The sequence below is a fragment of the Notolabrus celidotus genome, chromosome 5, assembly GCF_009762535.1.
Source record: "Notolabrus celidotus isolate fNotCel1 chromosome 5, fNotCel1.pri, whole genome shotgun sequence".
NCBI lineage: Eukaryota > Metazoa > Chordata > Actinopteri > Labriformes > Labridae > Notolabrus > Notolabrus celidotus.
The window spans coordinates 39,004,500-39,022,422 of NC_048276.1; the positions used below are offsets into that span (position 1 = coordinate 39,004,500).

The following is a 17,923-nucleotide window of genomic DNA, read 5'->3' on the forward strand; positions in this document are numbered from 1 at the left end:
CAGGGAAATGTGGGGGGTCGTGAGATGTCTGCCAGAATGTTTGAAACCTTGAAATAAAACCTTGAAAATAGAAAATGTACACTAGGCAAGGTGTTTGAGACTCAAATACCAACGACCTTTGAGGCTCTGTACTTGGGTCATGTTCTGTGTCTGAAAGAGAAGAGTGATATAGGATCAGATTCCCTTGAAGAGTAAATCTTTATCCACACTCAGATAAGCTCAACGGTTTCTCTCCGGAGTGAACTTTCATGTGTCTGCGCAGACCTTTGTGGTAGTTATATCTTTTCTTACACACTGAACAGCTGAAGGGTTTCTCTTCCCTGTGAAGAAGCATGTGGATGCTCAGAAGCCTGCTGTAGCGAAATGTTTTACCACACTCTGAGCAGCTGAAGGGTTTCTCCGCCTTGTGACTTGATGCGTGTCTGTCCAGATCTTGTTTGTAGAGAAATCCCCTCCCGCACTCGGAGCAGCCGAATGGTTTCTCTCCTGTGTGGATTCTCTCGTGCTGCCTCAGATATGCCTTGTGAGTGAATCTTAGAGCACACTTGGAGCAGCTGAAGAGATAAATCCCCTGGTGAATGTGCATGTGTTCAACAAGCTGCGATTTCCTGATAAATGTCTTCCCACACTCGGAGCAGCTGTAGGGTTTCTCTTCTGTGTGAACCCTCTCATGACGCTTCAGATATGGCCTCTGAGTGAACTTTTTACCACACTGAGAGCAGCAGAAGGGTTTCTCTCCTGTGTGAGTCCTCATGTGATCAGCTAGCAGTCCTTTCTTCTTATATGTTTTCCCACACTCAGAGCAGCAGTGTGGTTTCTTCGTCTCTGGTCTTTCTTTATTTCTCTGCTTCACAGAGTCTAGCCCTGACTGATGTTCTGTCGTCTCTCCCCAATCATCACTGTCTTCAGTCTCAGCTTCAGAAGAGTCTTCTGTTGTGACCTCATCTGGATCCCCGCTCCTGCCTGTTCCTCCACAGTCCTCTCCATCAGCTCCTGTCTCCATCTGTTCAGTTTGTACTTGAGACAGCTGTGAGGACTGAGGTTCCTCTCCATCATGATCTTCACTCTTCAAAAGGACTCGAGTCAATGTGACCTTGGTGGTCTCAGCCTCCTCCAGTCCTTGAAGCTGGTCTCCCTCCTGACTGCTCCACAGTTCCTCCTGTTCCTCTTTATTGTGTGGTGGATCTAGTGGGTCCTCCTGGTCTGGACTTGGGATCCTCTCCTGCTGCTCAAAGGGAAGCTCTTCTTTACTCTCCAACAGATGCTGGACATCTGCAGGAAACACTGAAATACAACAACACAGGTGACATGAACAACAAATGCAGTGACTTCCACTACAGAGTCATGTCTGTTTTTAATGCAGTGACTTCCACTACAGAGTCCTGTCTGTTTTTAAAGACTAACCTGATGAGTTGTCTGATGCAAATTGATGCAGATTGTCTCTAGGAACAGAAACTCTAATCATTGCTGGTGTTGTGCTGAGAAACGCCTGCCCGCTGAGAATTGCATGCACCTCGCGGGAACGCGCACCGCTTATAGTAGAGCTGTCCACAGCAATTTACAGTTTAAAACCGATACAATTCTTATTGGTGGGGCTAAATAGTGACGAGTTATGACCCAAAAGTAAAGTTTATATCTTTTTGTGTCTTTATGTTGAATAGACTTTGTAGAATAAGCGTTTTATCAGCCTTAATGTTTGACTGATGATGTGTGACTTCATTTCAATGCAGAAAACTCAAAACCATGATGATCGATTGAATTTAGCTGCAGGCGGCCGGCTGTCAGAAAGACCGCACTGCCCTCAGGCGTTTCAGCAGAGAATTGCTGCGCGAGCCTTAAAGGCTGATTTATACTTCTACGTCTCCCCTACGTAGCAGGGCTGACGCGGACATGAGCACCACATACTTGTGCGTCGGTGTGTCTGTGTCGCGCAGCAATTCTCCGCCAAAACGCCTGAGGGCAGTGTGGTCTCTCTGATAGCTGGTCGCCTGCTTCTGGCCCCGCTACGATCTCTGTTTCCTTTTCCACAGAGATTCAGAGCGTGTTCTGTTAATCTACAACTGATACATGTTGCTGTTTATCATACAGACATGATTACATGAAGAATAGAGAGGAGGAGATGAAATACACGGCCGATGTGTGGCCGATGTCCGGGACCCCGGAAGTGCTGTGAATGCGGGAAAGACAAAGCCGTCCAGCGGACCAATCACAGAGCTTGCGGTCCGCGTCGGCTCTCGTAGTTACATTTTGGAGGAGGTGCACGTCAGCTACGTGCGTAGGCCTCTGCGTAGGTACGGGAGCTACGCGGACCTACGGCGTAGGCTACGCCGTCGATTCGACGCAGAAGTATAAATCAGCCTTTAGGAGGAGGTGCACGTCAGCTACGTGCGTAGGCCTCGGCGTAGGTACGGGAGCTACACGGACCCCCGGCGTAGGGTACGCCGTTGATTCAACGCAGAAGTATAAATCAGCCTTAAGGAGTCAGAAAATATGCATCCACCTGTTATTCAGCTATAGAGAAAAGAACAAGTCATATTTTTGTAACTAATAAATCCACACAGTTCAAAATATGAGCTAGCAGCAGTTTGGGACTCAACAAAGGATCAAAAACTAACTTTAGAGGTGGATGCATATTTCGGCAGACAGAAAAATAGCTGTTGCCGAAAAATGCATCCACCTATAAAGTTATTATTCGGATTCTTTAGAGTCCCAAAATGTCTTCAGCTCATATGTTGGACTTTTCTCGTCCAATATTTACAGATATATGACATGTAATATGCTATGAAGCTGAATAATTGCGTTCCCGCGAGGTGCATGCAATTCTCGGCGGGCAGGCGTTTCTCGGCACAACACCGTCCATTAAAGGGGACATATCACGCTTTTTTCATCAATATATATTGGTCTAAGAGGTCCCCAAAACATGTCTTTAAAGTTTATGCTCAAAAAAACACTTTGAAATCAGATTTTGGTCTGCCTGAAAAGTCCTCTTCTTCATTCCTCCTCAGAACACTCTGTTTTCTCTCTGACCACGCCCCCTCCGGAAGTGGATGTGCCTCGGCTCTCCAGCACGTTGATCTAATGTTTACATGTTGGCTGAATATACACGGCTGCTCAGAGATCACGTTACTTCAACCCTCTGAATCTGATCCAGAATCTGATCCTGACGGAGAGGCGCCTGTAGCAGGACCTTTCTGAAGGATTGGTCATAGATTTAGTGTTTCTTGTTGTTTTATTTATCAGCATGTCGACGTGTGTCTTGGTACACAGCTACGAACATGTAGCTATGCTAACTAGCGCTAGCACTTATCCATGATAAATAAAAATCATCCACTAGATCTTCAAATCTGCAGACGTGGGGAGTAAAACCGACCTCTGCCAGAAAGGCAGCAGGACCTTTTATGAAGGATTGGTCACAGATTTAGTGTTTCTTGTTGTTTTATTTGTCAGTATGTCGACGTGTGTCTTGGTACACAGCTACAGCTACAGCTATGAACATATAGCTATGTGGCTATGCTAATTAGCGCTAGCACTTATCCATGACAAATAAAAATCATCCACTAGATCTTCAAATCTGCAGACGTGGGGAGTAAAACCGACCTTTGTGTTTATTAAGACAGCCTACAACTAGCATGCCTCCCTCCTAAGCTCCTTGTTAGCACACATTTGTGCAGGTAATGAAAAACGGGGGAGGGATTCAGTATTATTTTATACAGTCTATGGGCTGAACAAGCTCCGAGCTCTGACTCCGTGACAGACCGGATATTGTTGTTACGTAACAAAAACACTGAAGTCTGAAACGGCTCGTTTCACACACATTTACAGAAAGGTGGAGAAATCAGAACAGGGGCAGAATGGATTTTTTTCATTCTCGGGGGGTTTGTAGACATGCCAGGGAAACATATTTCAGGTAAAGAACCATTAAAAAGTTGATTTTGCATGATATGTCACCATTAAATGACCGTAAAGCTTAGAATAGAGCCGCCCTCATGTTGTAAAGCGGCTTGTTTAAGTTCATAGAAGATTAAAGAAGAGAGAACAGACCTGCTCTGTGTAAGAGGACTTCCGGGTTGTAAACAGCGTCCAGTAGTTTCTGTTGTCGCTGGTTCTCCTCTGCTGATCGACTAAGTTGCTCCTCGTACTCTGCTATCGTTCTTTCAAACAGCTCAAATATCTCTTCAGCAGCCGCAGTCAGTCTCTGCTTCACTAAACCTCTCAGTGTGTGGACTTTAGACATTTTCAACTCTCACAAACACAGCTAGCTCTCTATCAAACTTCCTTAAACTCTACCATGAAGACAAAAACACTCCGACAGAATTATCGCGCCAACCAGTCACCATTTTGAAAAAACAGAGTCACGCGCTCCAGTTAGACGTACTTCCGGTTGAGTGTTGTCCGTTTCAAAATAAAAGTTCTTCTTCTTCTTCTTCTTCTTCTTCTTCTTCTTCTTCTTCTTCTTCTTCTTCTTCTTCTTCTTCTTCTTCTTCTTCTTCTTCTTCTTCTTCTTCTTCTTCGGGTAAGGCAGGCTAGACGCAACAACAGCGTATTGCTGCCCTCCTCAGGTCGATGAATCAGGTCCTTAGATCAATTCTCATATTCTTGTGTACACTCTGGTTCTGTGTAAGAACTCAAACAGTGTCTTAACTTTTGCCCAGTTGTCCAAGTTTAATAACGTGCTCCTGCTACAGAATGCTTCTCAAGCTGTTAGCAGGTCTCTGAACAGCGTCCTCCTTTCCCAAGCATATCTTTCACACTGCAAGAGAACATGACGCACTGACTCCACGTCCCCAAAGTCACATTTTCCATCAGGGTGCTTCCCTATCAGGGCCAGCCCACTCTTGAGCCCACAATGCCCAAGCCCCAGCCTAGTTATAACTACTGAGTCTCTTCTTTTGCACTTAAAAAAATATTTTTCCTTTCCCACTCCGCTCTGAGATTCAAAATATGACGTCCCCTTTCTTTCATTTTCCCATGCATTTTGCCATGCATCTTTAACCCACTTATTTATAATTTCTTTATAATCCTGCAGTCCATAAGGCAAACACATTCCAACACTTTCAATCTTTGTGGCTCTCTTTGCCATACTATCTGCTCCCTCATTTCCTTCTATTCCCATGTGTGCTGAGACCCAAACAAATCCCACTTTACCCCCTGCTGTGTGAAGTCTATACAGCGTTTGATTTATCTCTGCTAACACGTCCGGCCTAGACTTGGACTTCTGCTCTTTAATTGTTGTCAACACTGCTGCTGAATCACTGCATATCACTACCTGCCTCAATTTCTTGTCCTTTGCCCACCAAAGTGCCCATAGTACTGCCACCATTTCAGCAGTAAATACTGACGTGGTCAGGAATCCGCACCCCCTTTTTAACTCCCAGCTCAGATATGTATACTCTCCGGTTCTTTTGATCCGTCTGTAAACACTGGAATATACCCATTCCAATGCTGGCACAAATAAGACTGAAACACTCTCACAGCACCCCCTACTTCCTTTCTCTGACAGACATTTAGAATACTTAAGTGAACCTCAGGACCTGGGATCAACCATTGAGGTACAATAGACCAACAGACTTGAGGACACACATCCAAATTAAGCACTCCCATTTCCTCTGCTACAGATTTTAGCTTTCCCCAAAGTTAGCTTCAACTGTAGTTGCTGATCCCAAGAATTCCCAGTGCTGGTTCAAGAGTCTATTTGCTTGACCTGATTTAGTCTGCCCCTTTATTTTCATTAAGTACCTCACGCCAAGTTTAATCCTTCTAAGGTGCAGTGGCGTTTCCCCCATTTCTACTAAAAGAGCAGCTACTGAGGTAGTGTGATATGCGCCACCACACACTCTAAAGGCCTTAGCTTGAATTATATGGAGCTTCCTTGTCACTGACGACGCAGCTGATCCATATGCCATACACCCATAATCAATAGCTGAACATACCATAGCTCTATATATCATCAAAAGTGACTCTCAATCAGCCCCCCAGTCTGACCCTGCCACACACCTAAGAACATTCACTATTTTTTCACACTTAATACAGACCTTTTCTACATGCACTTTCCACGTCAATCTCTCATCCAGCCACATTCCAAGAAATTTAAAGTGCCTGACTCTTTCAAGTGTCTGCTGGGCTGGCACTTTCCTTTTAAACCCAAATACCATGTATTTAGTCTTATCAATCGATATTTTGAAGCCCCATTCATTAGCCCACTCAGTCACACTCTCTAAAGCTTTCTGAGTCTGAGTGAAGACATAAGGGAGATTCCTCCCTCGTTTCCAGACAGCTCCTTCGTCAGCAAACAAGGAAACTCCAAGTTCTCTACCCACTCTACTAAACATACTGTTTACTAAGATATTGAACAAGACAGGGCTTATAACACTTCCTTGAGGGGTTCCATTCTCTACCTCAAGTTTCTCAGAGAATTCGCTTCCGACCCTCACCTGTATTGTCCTATTACATAAAAAGCTCGTAATCCAGTTATACATCCTTCCTTTAACCCCAGCATCATATAATGCAATTAGCAGCCCCTCCCTCCATAGCATATCAAATGCTTTTTCAATGTCAAGAAACACTGCTACTACTGCTTCTGTATTTGCAATAGCCTTTTTTACATCAATGTCCAAATTCAAAACAGCATCCATTGTAGATCTACCCTTCCTAAATCCACTTTGATACTCTAAAAAGTACCAATTTTTTCCAGTTTCTGTACCAATCTATCTGTAACCATCCACTCCATTATTTTACAGAGTACAGAGGGAAATAAAAGTTAGACAACTTTGTTGAAGTTGAAGTAATAAATAACCTAACTGAAGAGCATTAACACCAGGAGAGAGGAAGAACACTCAGAGGAGGAAGATTACTTTCATCAAGCACTTCAATAAAAATTTAAATGTCCAGTTTAACATCGACATTTTGAATTTCTTCTCAAATTTAAATTACAGTAAAAACAGTTGATTGTGAATGTTGAGAAAAAAAGTCTGAATCTGATTTCAAGATAAAAAGTTGCAGAGTGGGAACGTCCCACTGTTTCCAGGTCCCCTGAATGCATCAACACACTCAGAGCTGTGGGGTGACTCTCACCACTTTGACATCTCATATCACAAAAAGAGATCCGATCATGTCTCAGCATTTGAACAGAGTGATGTTCTCTGAGGCCTGAACAAACAACACAGCCACAGTGTTATTAATGTTTTATTCATCCTTTACAATCAAAACAATCAGAACTACAAAAACAAACACTTCCTGGTTATCTGGCTTCACTAACCCTGAAACAGGAAGTCGCTTTGTTGAGTTGATAAACTGAGCCAGAGTTACTGTGAGAGCGTTTACATGAACTGTACGATGTAAACAACATATCATCACTAACATGAACAAGTCTGCCCTCAGCTGATCATATCTAACAGAGTGAACTAGTAAACACACGATGCAGACTAAAATCAGAACAGCTGCAGTGACTGAATGAAGGAAGAACAGGCGATCAAAAACAAACATTCAAACAAATAAAAGACAAAAATCACTCCTGTTTATACTCTGCAGCTGATTCCTTAATCCCATTAATCTGGTGATATCTATGACAGTTCAGACGGAACATTTCAGCTGCAGCGTGGACGTATCAGAGGGTACGGGAGAGGATGAGGGACACTGGAAAAAACATGTAAGGAGCAATATTTTTAATTCAGACTTCAATCTGAGAATTCAGACTTTAATCTGAGAATTCAGACTTTAATCTGAAAATTCAGACTTTAATCTGAAAATTCTAACTTTAATCTGAGAGTTCTGACTTTAATCTGAGAATTCAGACTTCAATCTGAGAATTCTGACTTTAATCTGAGAATTCAGACTTCAATCTTAGAATTCTGACTTTTATATGAAAATTCTAACTTTAATCTTAGAATTCAAACATTAATCTGAGAATTCTGACTTTAAAATTAGAATTTAGACTTTAAAGGGGACATATCACGCTTTTTTCATTAATATATATTGGTCTAAGAGGTCCCCAAAACATGTCTTTAAAGTTTATTTCTCAAAAAAACACTTTGAAATCAGATTTTGGCATGCCTGAAATGCCCTCTTCTTCAGTCCTCCTCAGAACAGTTGGTTTTCTCTCTGACCACGCCCCCTCAGGAAGTGGATGTGGCCTCGGCTGTCCAGCACGTTGATCTAATGTTTACATGTTGGCTGAATATACACGGCTGCTCAGAGATCACGTTACTTCAACCCTCTGAATCTGATCCAGAATCTGATCCTGACGGAGAGGCGCCTGCAGCAGGACCTTTCTGAACCATTGGTCACAGATTTAGTGTTTCTTGTTGTTTTATTTGTCAGCATGTCGACGTGTGTCTTGGTACACAGCAACAGCTACGACATGTAGCTATGTGGCTATGCTAACTAGCGCTAGCACTTATCCATGACAAATAAAAATCATCCACTAGATCTTCAAATCTGCAGATGTGGGGAGTAAAACCGACCTGTGTGTTTATTAAGACAGCCTACAACTAGCATGCCTCCCTTCTAAGCTCCTTGTTAGCACCAAGGGAGAGGTTCCGGTGGCTGGTGGTGAGGATTTCAGCAGTGTGACTGCCCCCTGGTGGCTGGCTGCAGTATAGGTAAAAAAATCTGCCAGTCAAACTTTAAAAAATAAATACACGTGGTATGAATGTTCCTCACATCCGTATGCTGTGGTGATATGTAGTTAGTATTTGACTGGTTTGTGTTCAAGGCCTCTTTTTTCTGAAAAGTTTCTTTTTCGTTAGTTATTAGAGGTTAAAAAACTGAATTTTACTTCCAGGTTTCCTTTGATTCACAGCCGCCGTAGAGGGAAACTTCAAAGGACACACAGCGTCTTGTGACGTCACGCTGTAGGGCGGAGCTTATTACAGTGGCTTCACAGGCTCTGGCTGCACAATGGCAGCGCCCAGGAGAGGGGTTTTTTGGCTTCAGAACTGTACAACGGGAAGAGGCGGAGCAACGCTGTCCATTTTTATATACAGTCTATGGTTAGCACACATGTGTGCAGGTAATGAAAAACGGGGGAGGGATTCAGTATTATTTTATACAGTCTATGGGCTGAACAAGCTCCGAGCTCTGACTCCGTGACAGACCGGATATTGTTGTTACGTAACAAAAACACTGAAGTCTGAAACGGCTGGTTTCACACACATTTACAGAAAGGTGGAGAAATCAGAACAGGGGCAGAATGGATTTTTTTCATTCTCGGGGGGTTTGTAGACATGCCAGGGAAATGTGGGGGGTCGTGAGATGTCTGCCAGAATGTTTGAAACCTTGAAATAAAACCTTGAAAATAGAAAATGTACACTAGGCAAGGTGTTTGAGACTCAAATACCAACGACCTTTGAGGCTCTGTACTTGGGTCATGTTCTGTGTCTGAAAGAGAAGAGTGATATAGGATCAGATTCCCTTGAAGAGTAAATCTTTATCCACACTCAGATAAGCTCGACGGTTTCTCTCCGGAGTGAACTTTCATGTGTCTGCGCAGACCTTTGTGGTAGTTATATCTTTTCTTACACACTGAACAGCTGAAGGGTTTCTCTTCCCTGTGAAGAAGCATGTGGATGCTCAGAAGCCTGCTGTAGCGAAATGTTTTACCACACTCTGAGCAGCTGAAGGGTTTCTCCGCCTTGTGACTTGATGCGTGTCTGTCCAGATCTTGTTTGTAGAGAAATCCCCTCCCGCACTCGGAGCAGCCGAATGGTTTCTCTCCTGTGTGGATTCTCTCGTGCTGCCTCAGATATGCCTTGTGAGTGAATCTTAGAGCACACTTGGAGCAGCTGAAGAGATAAATCCCCTGGTGAATGTGCATGTGTTCAACAAGCTGCGATTTCCTGATAAATGTCTTCCCACACTTGGAGCAGCTGTAGGGTTTCTCTTCTGTGTGAACCCTCTCATGACGCTTCAGATATGGCCTCTGAGTGAACTTTTTACCACACTGAGAGCAGCAGAAGGGTTTCTCTCCTGTGTGAGTCCTCATGTGATCAGCTAGCAGTCCTTTCTTCTTATATGTTTTCCCACACTCAGAGCAGCTGTGTGGTTTCTTCGTCTCTGGTCTTTCTTTATTTCTCTGCTTCACAGAGTCTAACCCTGACTGATGTTCTGTCGTCTCTCCCCAATCATCACTGTCTTCAGTCTCAGCTTCAGAAGAGTCTTCTGTTGTGACCTCATCTGGATCCCCGCTCCTGCCTGTTCCTCCACAGTCCTCTCCATCAGCTCCTGTCTCCATCTGTTCAGTTTGTACTTGAGACAGCTGTGAGGACTGAGGTTCCTCTCCATCATGATCTTCACTCTTCAAAAGGACTCGAGTCAATGTGACCTTGGTGGTCTCAGCCTCCTCCAGTCCTTGAAGCTGGTCTCCCTCCTGACTGCTCCACAGTTCCTCCTGTTCCTCTTTATTGTGTGGTGGATCTAGTGGGTCCTCCTGGTCTGGACTGGGGATCCTCTCCTGCTGCTCAAAGGGAAGCTCTTCTTTACTCTCCAACAGATGCTGGACGTCTGCAGGAAACACTGAAATACAACAACACAGGTGACATGAACAACTAATGCAGTGACTTCCACTACAGAGTCATGTCTGTTTTTAATGCAGTGACTTCCACTACAGAGTCATGTCTGTTTTTAATGCAGTGACTTCCACTACAGAGTCATGTCTGTATTTAATGCAGTGACTTCCACTACAGAGTCCTGTCTGTTTTTAATGCAGTGACTTCCACTACAGAGTCATGTCTGTTTTTAATGCAGTGACTTCCACTACAGAGTCATGTCTGTTTTTAATGCAGTGACTTCCACTACAGAGTCATGTCTGTTTTTAATGCAGTGACTTCCACTACAGAGTCCTGTCTGTTTTTAATGCAGTGACTTCCACTACAGAGTCATGTCTGTTTTTAATGCAGTGACTTCCACTACAGAGTCCTGTCTGTTTTTAAAGACTAACCTGATGAGTTGTCTGATGCACATTGATGCAGATTGTCTCTAGGAACAGAAACTCTAATCATTGCTGGTGTTGTGCTGAGAAACGCCTGCCCGCTGAGAATTGCATGCACCTCGCGGGAACGCGCACCGCTTATAGTAGAGCTGTCCACAGCAATTTACAGTTTAAAACCGATACAATTCTTATTGGTGGGGCTAAATAGTGACGAGTTATGACCCAAAAGTAAAGTTTATATCTTTTTGTGTCTTTATGTTGAATAGACTTTGTAGAATAAGCTTTTTATCAGCCTTAATGTTTGACTGATGATGTGTGACTTCATTTCAATGCAGAAAACTCAAAACCATGATGATCGATTGAATTTAGCTGCAGGCGGCCGGCTGTCAGAAAGACCGCACTGCCCTCAGGCGTTTCAGCAGAGAATTGCTGCGCGACACAGACTCACCGACGCACAAGTATGTGGTGCTCATGTCTGCGTCAGCCCCTGCCGCGTAGAAGTATAAATCAGCCTTAAAGGCTGATTTATACTTCTACGTCTCCCCTACGCAGCAGGGCTGACGCGGACATGAGCACCACATACTTGTGCGTCGGTGAGTCCGTGTCGCGCAGCAATTCTCCGCCAAAACGCCTGAGGGCAGTGTGGTCTCTCTGATAGCTGGTCGCCTGCTTCCGGTCCCGCTACGATCTCCGTTTACTTTTCCACAGAGATTCAGAGCGTGTTCTGTTAATCTACAGCTGATACATGTTGCTGTTTATCATACAGACATGATTAAATGAAGAATAGAGAGGAGGAGATGAAATACACGGACGATGTGTGGCCGATGTCCGGGACCCCGGAAGTGCTGTGAATGCGGGAAAGACAAAGCCGTCCAGCGGACCAATCACAGAGCTTGCGGTCCGCGTCGGCTCTCGTAGTTACATTTTGGAGGAGGTGCACGTCAGCTACGTGCGTAGGCCTCTGCGTAGGTACGGGAGCTACGCGGACCTACGGCGTAGGCTACGCCGTCGATTCGACGCAGAAGTATAAATCAGCCTTTAGGAGGAGGTGCACGTCAGCTACGTGCGTAGGCCTTGGCATAGGTACGGGAGCTACACGGACCCCCGGCGTAGGGTACGCCGTTGATTCAACGCAGAAGTATAAATCAGCCTTAAGGAGTCAGAAAATATGCATCCACCTGTTATTCAGCTATAGAGAAAAGAACAAGTCATATTTTTGTAACTAATAAATCCACACAGTTCAAAATATGAGCTAGCAGCAGTTTGGGACTCAACAAAGGATCAAAAACTAACTTTAGAGGTGGATGCATATTTCGGCAGACAGAAAAATAGCTGTTGCCGAAAAATGCGTCCACCTATAAAGTTATTATTCGGACTCTTTAGAGTCCCAAAATGTCTTCAGCTCATATGTTGGACTTTTCTCGTCCAATATTTACAGATATATGACATGTAATATGCTATGAAGCTGAATAATCGCGTTCCCGCGAGGTGCATGCAATTCTCAGCGGGCAGGCGTTTCTCGGCACAACACCGTCCATTAAATGACCGTACAGCTTAGAATAGAGCCGCCCTCATGTTGTAAAGCGGCTTGTTTAAGTTCATAGAAGATTAAAGAAGAGAGAACAGACCTGCTCTGTGTAAGAGGACTTCCGGGTTGTAAACAGCGTCCAGTAGTTTCTGTTGTCGCTGGTTCTCCTCTGCTGATCGACTAAGTTGCTCCTCGTACTCTGCTATCGTTCTTTCAAACAGCTCAAATATCTCTTCAGCAGCCGCAGTCAGTCTCTGCTTCACTAAACCTCTCAGTGTGTGGACTTTAGACATTTTCAACTCTCACAAACACAGCTAGCTCTCTATCAAACTTCCTTAAACTCTACCATGAAGACAAAAACACTCAGACAGAATTATCGCGCCAACCAGTCACCATTTTGAAAAAACAGAGTCACGCGCTCCAGTTAGACGTACTTCCGGTTGAGTGTTGTCCGTTTCAAAATAAAAGTTCTTCTTCTTCTTCTTCTTCTTCTTCTTCTTCTTCTTCTTCTTCTTCTTCTTCTTCTTCTTCTTCTTCTTCTTCTTCTTCTTCTTCGGGTAAGGCAGGCTAGACGCAACAACAGCGTATTGCTGCCCTCCTCAGGTCGATGAATCAGGTCCTTAGATCAATTCTCATATTCTTGTGTACACTCTGGTTCTGTGTAAGAACTCAAACAGTGTCTTAACTTTTGCCCAGTTGTCCAAGTTTAATAACGTGCTCCTGCTACAGAATGCTTCTCAAGCTGTTAGCAGGTCTCTGAACAGCGTCCTCCTTTCCCAAGCATATCTTTCACACTGCAAGAGAACATGACGCACTGACTCCACGTCCCCAAAGTCACATTTTCCATCAGGGTGCTTCCCTATCAGGGCCAGCCCACTCTTGAGCCCACAATGCCCAAGCCCCAGCCTAGTTATAACTACTGAGTCTCTTCTTTTGCACTTAAAAAAATATTTTTCCTTTCCCACTCCGCTCTGAGTTTCAAAATATGACCTCCCCTTTCTTTCATTTTCCCATGCATTTTGCCATGCATCTTTAACCCACTTATTTATAATTTCTTTATAATCCTGCAGTCCATAAGGCAAACACATTCCAACACTTTCAATCTTTGTGGCTCTCTTTGCCATACTATCTGCTCCCTCATTTCCTTCTATTCCCATGTGTGCTGAGACCCAAACAAATCCCACTTTACCCCCTGCTGTGTGAAGTCTATACAGCGTTTGATTTATCTCTGCTAACACGTCCGGCCTAGACTTGGACTTCTGCTCTTTAATTGTTGTCAACACTGCTGCTGAATCACTGCATATCACTACCTGCCTCAATTTCTTGTCCTTTGCCCACCAAAGTGCCCATAGTACTGCCACCATTTCAGCAGTAAATACTGACGTGGTCAGGAATCCGCACCCCCTTTTTAACTCCCAGCTCAGATATGTATACTCTCCGGTTCTTTTGATCCGTCTGTAAACACTGGAATATACCCATTCCAATGCTGGCACAAATAAGACTGAAACACTCTCACAGCACCCCCTACTTCCTTTCTCTGACAGACATTTAGAATACTTAAGTGAACCTCAGGACCTGGGATCAACCATTGAGGTACAATAGACCAACAGACTTGAGGACATACATCCAAATTAAGCACTCCCATTTCCTCTGCTACAGATTTTAGCTTTCCCCAAAGTTAGCTTCAACTGTAGTTGCTGATCCCAAGAATTCCCAGTGCTGGTTCAAGAGTCTATTTGCTTGACCTGATTTAGTCTGCCCCTTTATTTTCATTAAGTACCTCACGCCAAGTTTAATCCTTCTAAGGCAGTGTTTTTCAACCTTTTTTGAGCCAAGGCACATTTCATGCATTAAAAAAATCCGGAGTCACACCACCAACCAAAAGTTTTACAAAATGACACATTTAGTCTCTCAATATATGAATCTATTTATCTGCGAGAGGGACTTTGGCTACTTCTTTAATCAGGGCGAAGCACCTTATTTACAATGGCTTTTGCAGGTAGTGTTAAAGGTGACATATCATGCAAAATTGACTTTTTAATGGTTCTCTACCTGAAATATGTGTCCCTGGCATGTCTACAAACCCCCCGAGAATGAAAAAAATCCATTCTGCCCCTGTTCTGATTTCTCCACCTTTCTGTAAATGTGTGTGAAACGAGCCGTTTCAGACTTCAGTGCTTTTCATACGTCACAACGCCATCCGGTCTGTAACTGAAGTCAGAGCTTGGAGCTTGTTCAGCCCATAGACTGCATAAAATGCAACTCAACTCCTCCTCCATTTTTTATTACCTGCAAACATGTGTGCTAACAAGGAGCTTAGGAGGGAGGCATGCTAGTTGTAGGCTGTCTTAATAAACACAAAGGTCGGTTTTACTCCCCACGTCTGCAGATTTGAAGATCTAGTGGAGGATTTTTAGTTTTCATGGAAAAGTGCTAGCGCTAGTTAGCATAGCCACATAGCTACATGTTCATAGCTGTGTACCAAGACACACGTCGACATACTGACAAATAAAACAACAAGAAACACTAAATCTTTGACCAGTGGTTCAGAAAGGTCCTGCTGCAGGCGCCTCTCCGTCAGGATCAGATTCTGGATCAGATTCAGAGGGTTGAAGTAACGCGAGTCTGTGAGCAGCCGTGTATATTCAGCCAACATGTAAACATTAGATCAACGTGCTGGACAGCCGAGGCCACATCTACTTCCTGAGGGGGCATGGTCAGAGAGCTCATTCTCATTTAAAGGCACAGACACAGAAAACAGACTGTTCTGAGCAGGGCTGAAAAAGAGGGGTTTACAAGCAGACCATAATCTGATTTCAAAGTGTTTTTTTGAGCAATAAACTTTAAAGACATGTTTTGGGGACCTCTTAGACCAATATATTTTGATGAAAAAGAGCATAATATGTCACCTTTAATGTCTCTGCCACAGTGTGTCATTTTTTTGAGTTGGCTACGAGTTCAGCTACTAAGTAGCTAGTTGTGAGAGCTCTCCAAACACCGTTGTAGTTTTTCTCATATAAGTTGCCTTTTCCACCACCCATATTACGCTCTTCATCTGGGTTAGAATTTTGTCCAGGGCCCTGTTTGAAGTTTTCAATTTTCCTTTTCGGATATTTATCCATCGCTGTTGTACGCCTACGTCTTGTCACATACACCTCTTGCACACATCATTAATTCTACTGTCTTAACAAGGTCATAAGTGTGCTTTATTGTAACCCAGTGGGTGGGGAGCGCAGGCCAGTACATGGACAAGGACTGAATTACTCCGCCAGTCACTACACTGCAGACACAGACGCACTCCATGGCAAATTATTTGCAGTATATGAATAATACTTTTTTGAATTAATTAAGTGAAATTTGATAATGTCCCACGGCACACCTGACGATCTGTCACGGCACACTGGTGTGCCACGGCACAGTGGTTGAAAATCCCTGTTCTAAGGTGCAGTGGCGTTTCCCCCATTTCTACTAAAAGAGCAGCTACTGAGGTAGTGTGATATGCGCCACCACACACTCTAAAGGCCTTAGCTTGAATTATATGGAGCTTCCTTGTCACTGACGACGCAGCTGATCCATATGCCATACACCCATAATCAATAGCTGAACATACCATAGCTCTATATATCATCAAAAGTGACTCTCAATCAGCCCCCCAGTCTGACCCTGCCACACACCTAAGAACATTCACTATTTTTTCACACTTAATACAGACCTTTTCTACATGCACTTTCCACGTCAATCTCTCATCCAGCCACATTCCAAGAAATTTAAAGTGCCTGACTCTTTCAAGTGTCTGCTGGGCTGGCACTTTCCTTTTAAACCCAAATACCATGTATTTAGTCTTATCAATCGATATTTTGAAGCCCCATTCATTAGCCCACTCAGTCACACTCTCTAAAGCTTTCTGAGTCTGAGTGAAGACATAAGGGAGATTCCTCCCTCGTTTCCAGACAGCTCCTTCGTCAGCAAACAAGGAAACTCCAAGTTCTCTACCCACTCTACTAAACATACTGTTTACTAAGATATTGAACAAGACAGGGCTTATAACACTTCCTTGAGGGGTTCCATTCTCTACCTCAAGTTTCTCAGAGAATTCGCTTCCGACCCTCACCTGTATTGTCCTATTACATAAAAAGCTCGTAATCCAGTTATACATCCTTCCTTTAACCCCAGCATCATATAATGCAATTAGCAGCCCCTCCCTCCATAGCATATCAAATGCTTTTTCAATGTCAAGAAACACTGCTACTACTGCTTCTGTATTTGCAATAGCCTTTTTTACATCAATGTCCAAATTCAAAACAGCATCCATTGTAGATCTACCCTTCCTAAATCCACTTTGATACTCTAAAAAGTACCAATTTTTTCCAGTTTCTGTACCAATCTATCTGTAACCATCCACTCCATTATTTTACAGAGTACAGAGGGAAATAAAAGTTAGACAACTTTGTTGAAGTTGAAGTAATAAATAACCTAACTGAAGAGCATTAACACCAGGAGAGAGGAAGAACACTCAGAGGAGGAAGATTACTTTCATCAAGCACTTCAATAAAAATTTAAATGTCCAGTTTAACATCGACATTTTGAATTTCTTCTCAAATTTAAATTACAGTAAAAACAGTTGATTGTGAATGTTGAGAAAAAAAGTCTGAATCTGATTTCAAGATAAAAAGTTGCAGAGTGGGAACGTCCCACTGTTTCCAGGTCCCCTGAATGCATCAACACACTCAGAGCTGTGGGGTGACTCTCACCACTTTGACATCTCATATCACAAAAAGAGATCCGATCATGTCTCAGCATTTGAACAGAGTGATGTTCTCTGAGGCCTGAACAAACAACACAGCCACAGTGTTATTAATGTTTTATTCATCCTTTACAATCAAAACAATCAGAACTACAAAAACAAACACTTCCTGGTTATCTGGCTTCACTAACCCTGAAACAGGAAGTCGCTTTGTTGAGTTGATAAACTGAGCCAGAGTTACTGTGAGAGCGTTTACATGAACTGTACGATGTAAACAACATATCATCACTAACATGAACAAGTCTGCCATCAGCTGATCATATCTAACAGAGTGAACTAGTAAACACACGATGCAGACTAAAATCAGAACAGCTGCAGTGACTGAATGAAGGAAGAACAGGCGATCAAAAACCAACATTCAAACAAATAAAAGACAACAATCACTCCTGTTTATACTCTGCAGCTGATTCCTTAATCCCATTAATCTGGTGATATCTATGACAGTTCAGACGGAACATTTCAGCTGCAGCGTGGACGTATCAGAGGGTACGGGAGAGGATGAGGGACACTGGAAAAAACATGTAAGGAGCAATATTTTTAATTCTGACTTCAATCTGAGAATTCAGACTTTAATCTGAAAATTCAGACTTCAATCTGAGAATTCTGACTTTAATCTGAGAATTCAGACTTTAATCTGAGAATTCAGACTTTAATCTGAGAATTCAGA

At 43.4% G+C, this 17,923-nt stretch overlaps 1 protein-coding gene across 1 annotated transcript; it reads right to left on the reverse strand.

Moving 5' to 3' along the window:
• On the reverse strand, positions 1–12,915 carry LOC117812749 (gastrula zinc finger protein xFG20-1-like). Its single transcript, XM_034683662.1, has 5 exons — positions 12,553–12,915; positions 9,433–10,509; positions 9,358–9,375; positions 4,042–4,242; positions 1–1,284 (listed from the first exon to the last, which is right to left on the reverse strand). The coding sequence occupies exons 1-5, from the start codon at positions 12,743–12,745 to the stop codon at positions 200–202; spliced, it is 2,574 nt and encodes an 857-aa protein (XP_034539553.1). The 5' UTR covers positions 12,746–12,915; the 3' UTR covers positions 1–199.
• Between the last annotated feature and the right edge of the window lie 5,008 nt (positions 12,916–17,923).

What these genes read in the sequence shown, in the direction of transcription:
- LOC117812749 (XM_034683662.1), bottom strand. Translation starts at nt 12,745, where the DNA reads ATGTCTAAAGTCCACACACTGAGAGGTTTAGTGAAGCAGAGACTGACT. An exon ending in AGTCCTCTTACACAGAGCAG is followed by an intron (nt 10,510 to 12,552) that starts GTCTGTTCTCTC and finishes GTTGTATTTCAG; the next exon opens with TGTTTCCTGCAGACGTCCAG. An exon ending in AGTCCTCTTACACAGAGCAG is followed by an intron (nt 1,285 to 4,041) that starts GTCTGTTCTCTC and finishes GTTGTATTTCAG; the next exon opens with TGTTTCCTGCAGATGTCCAG.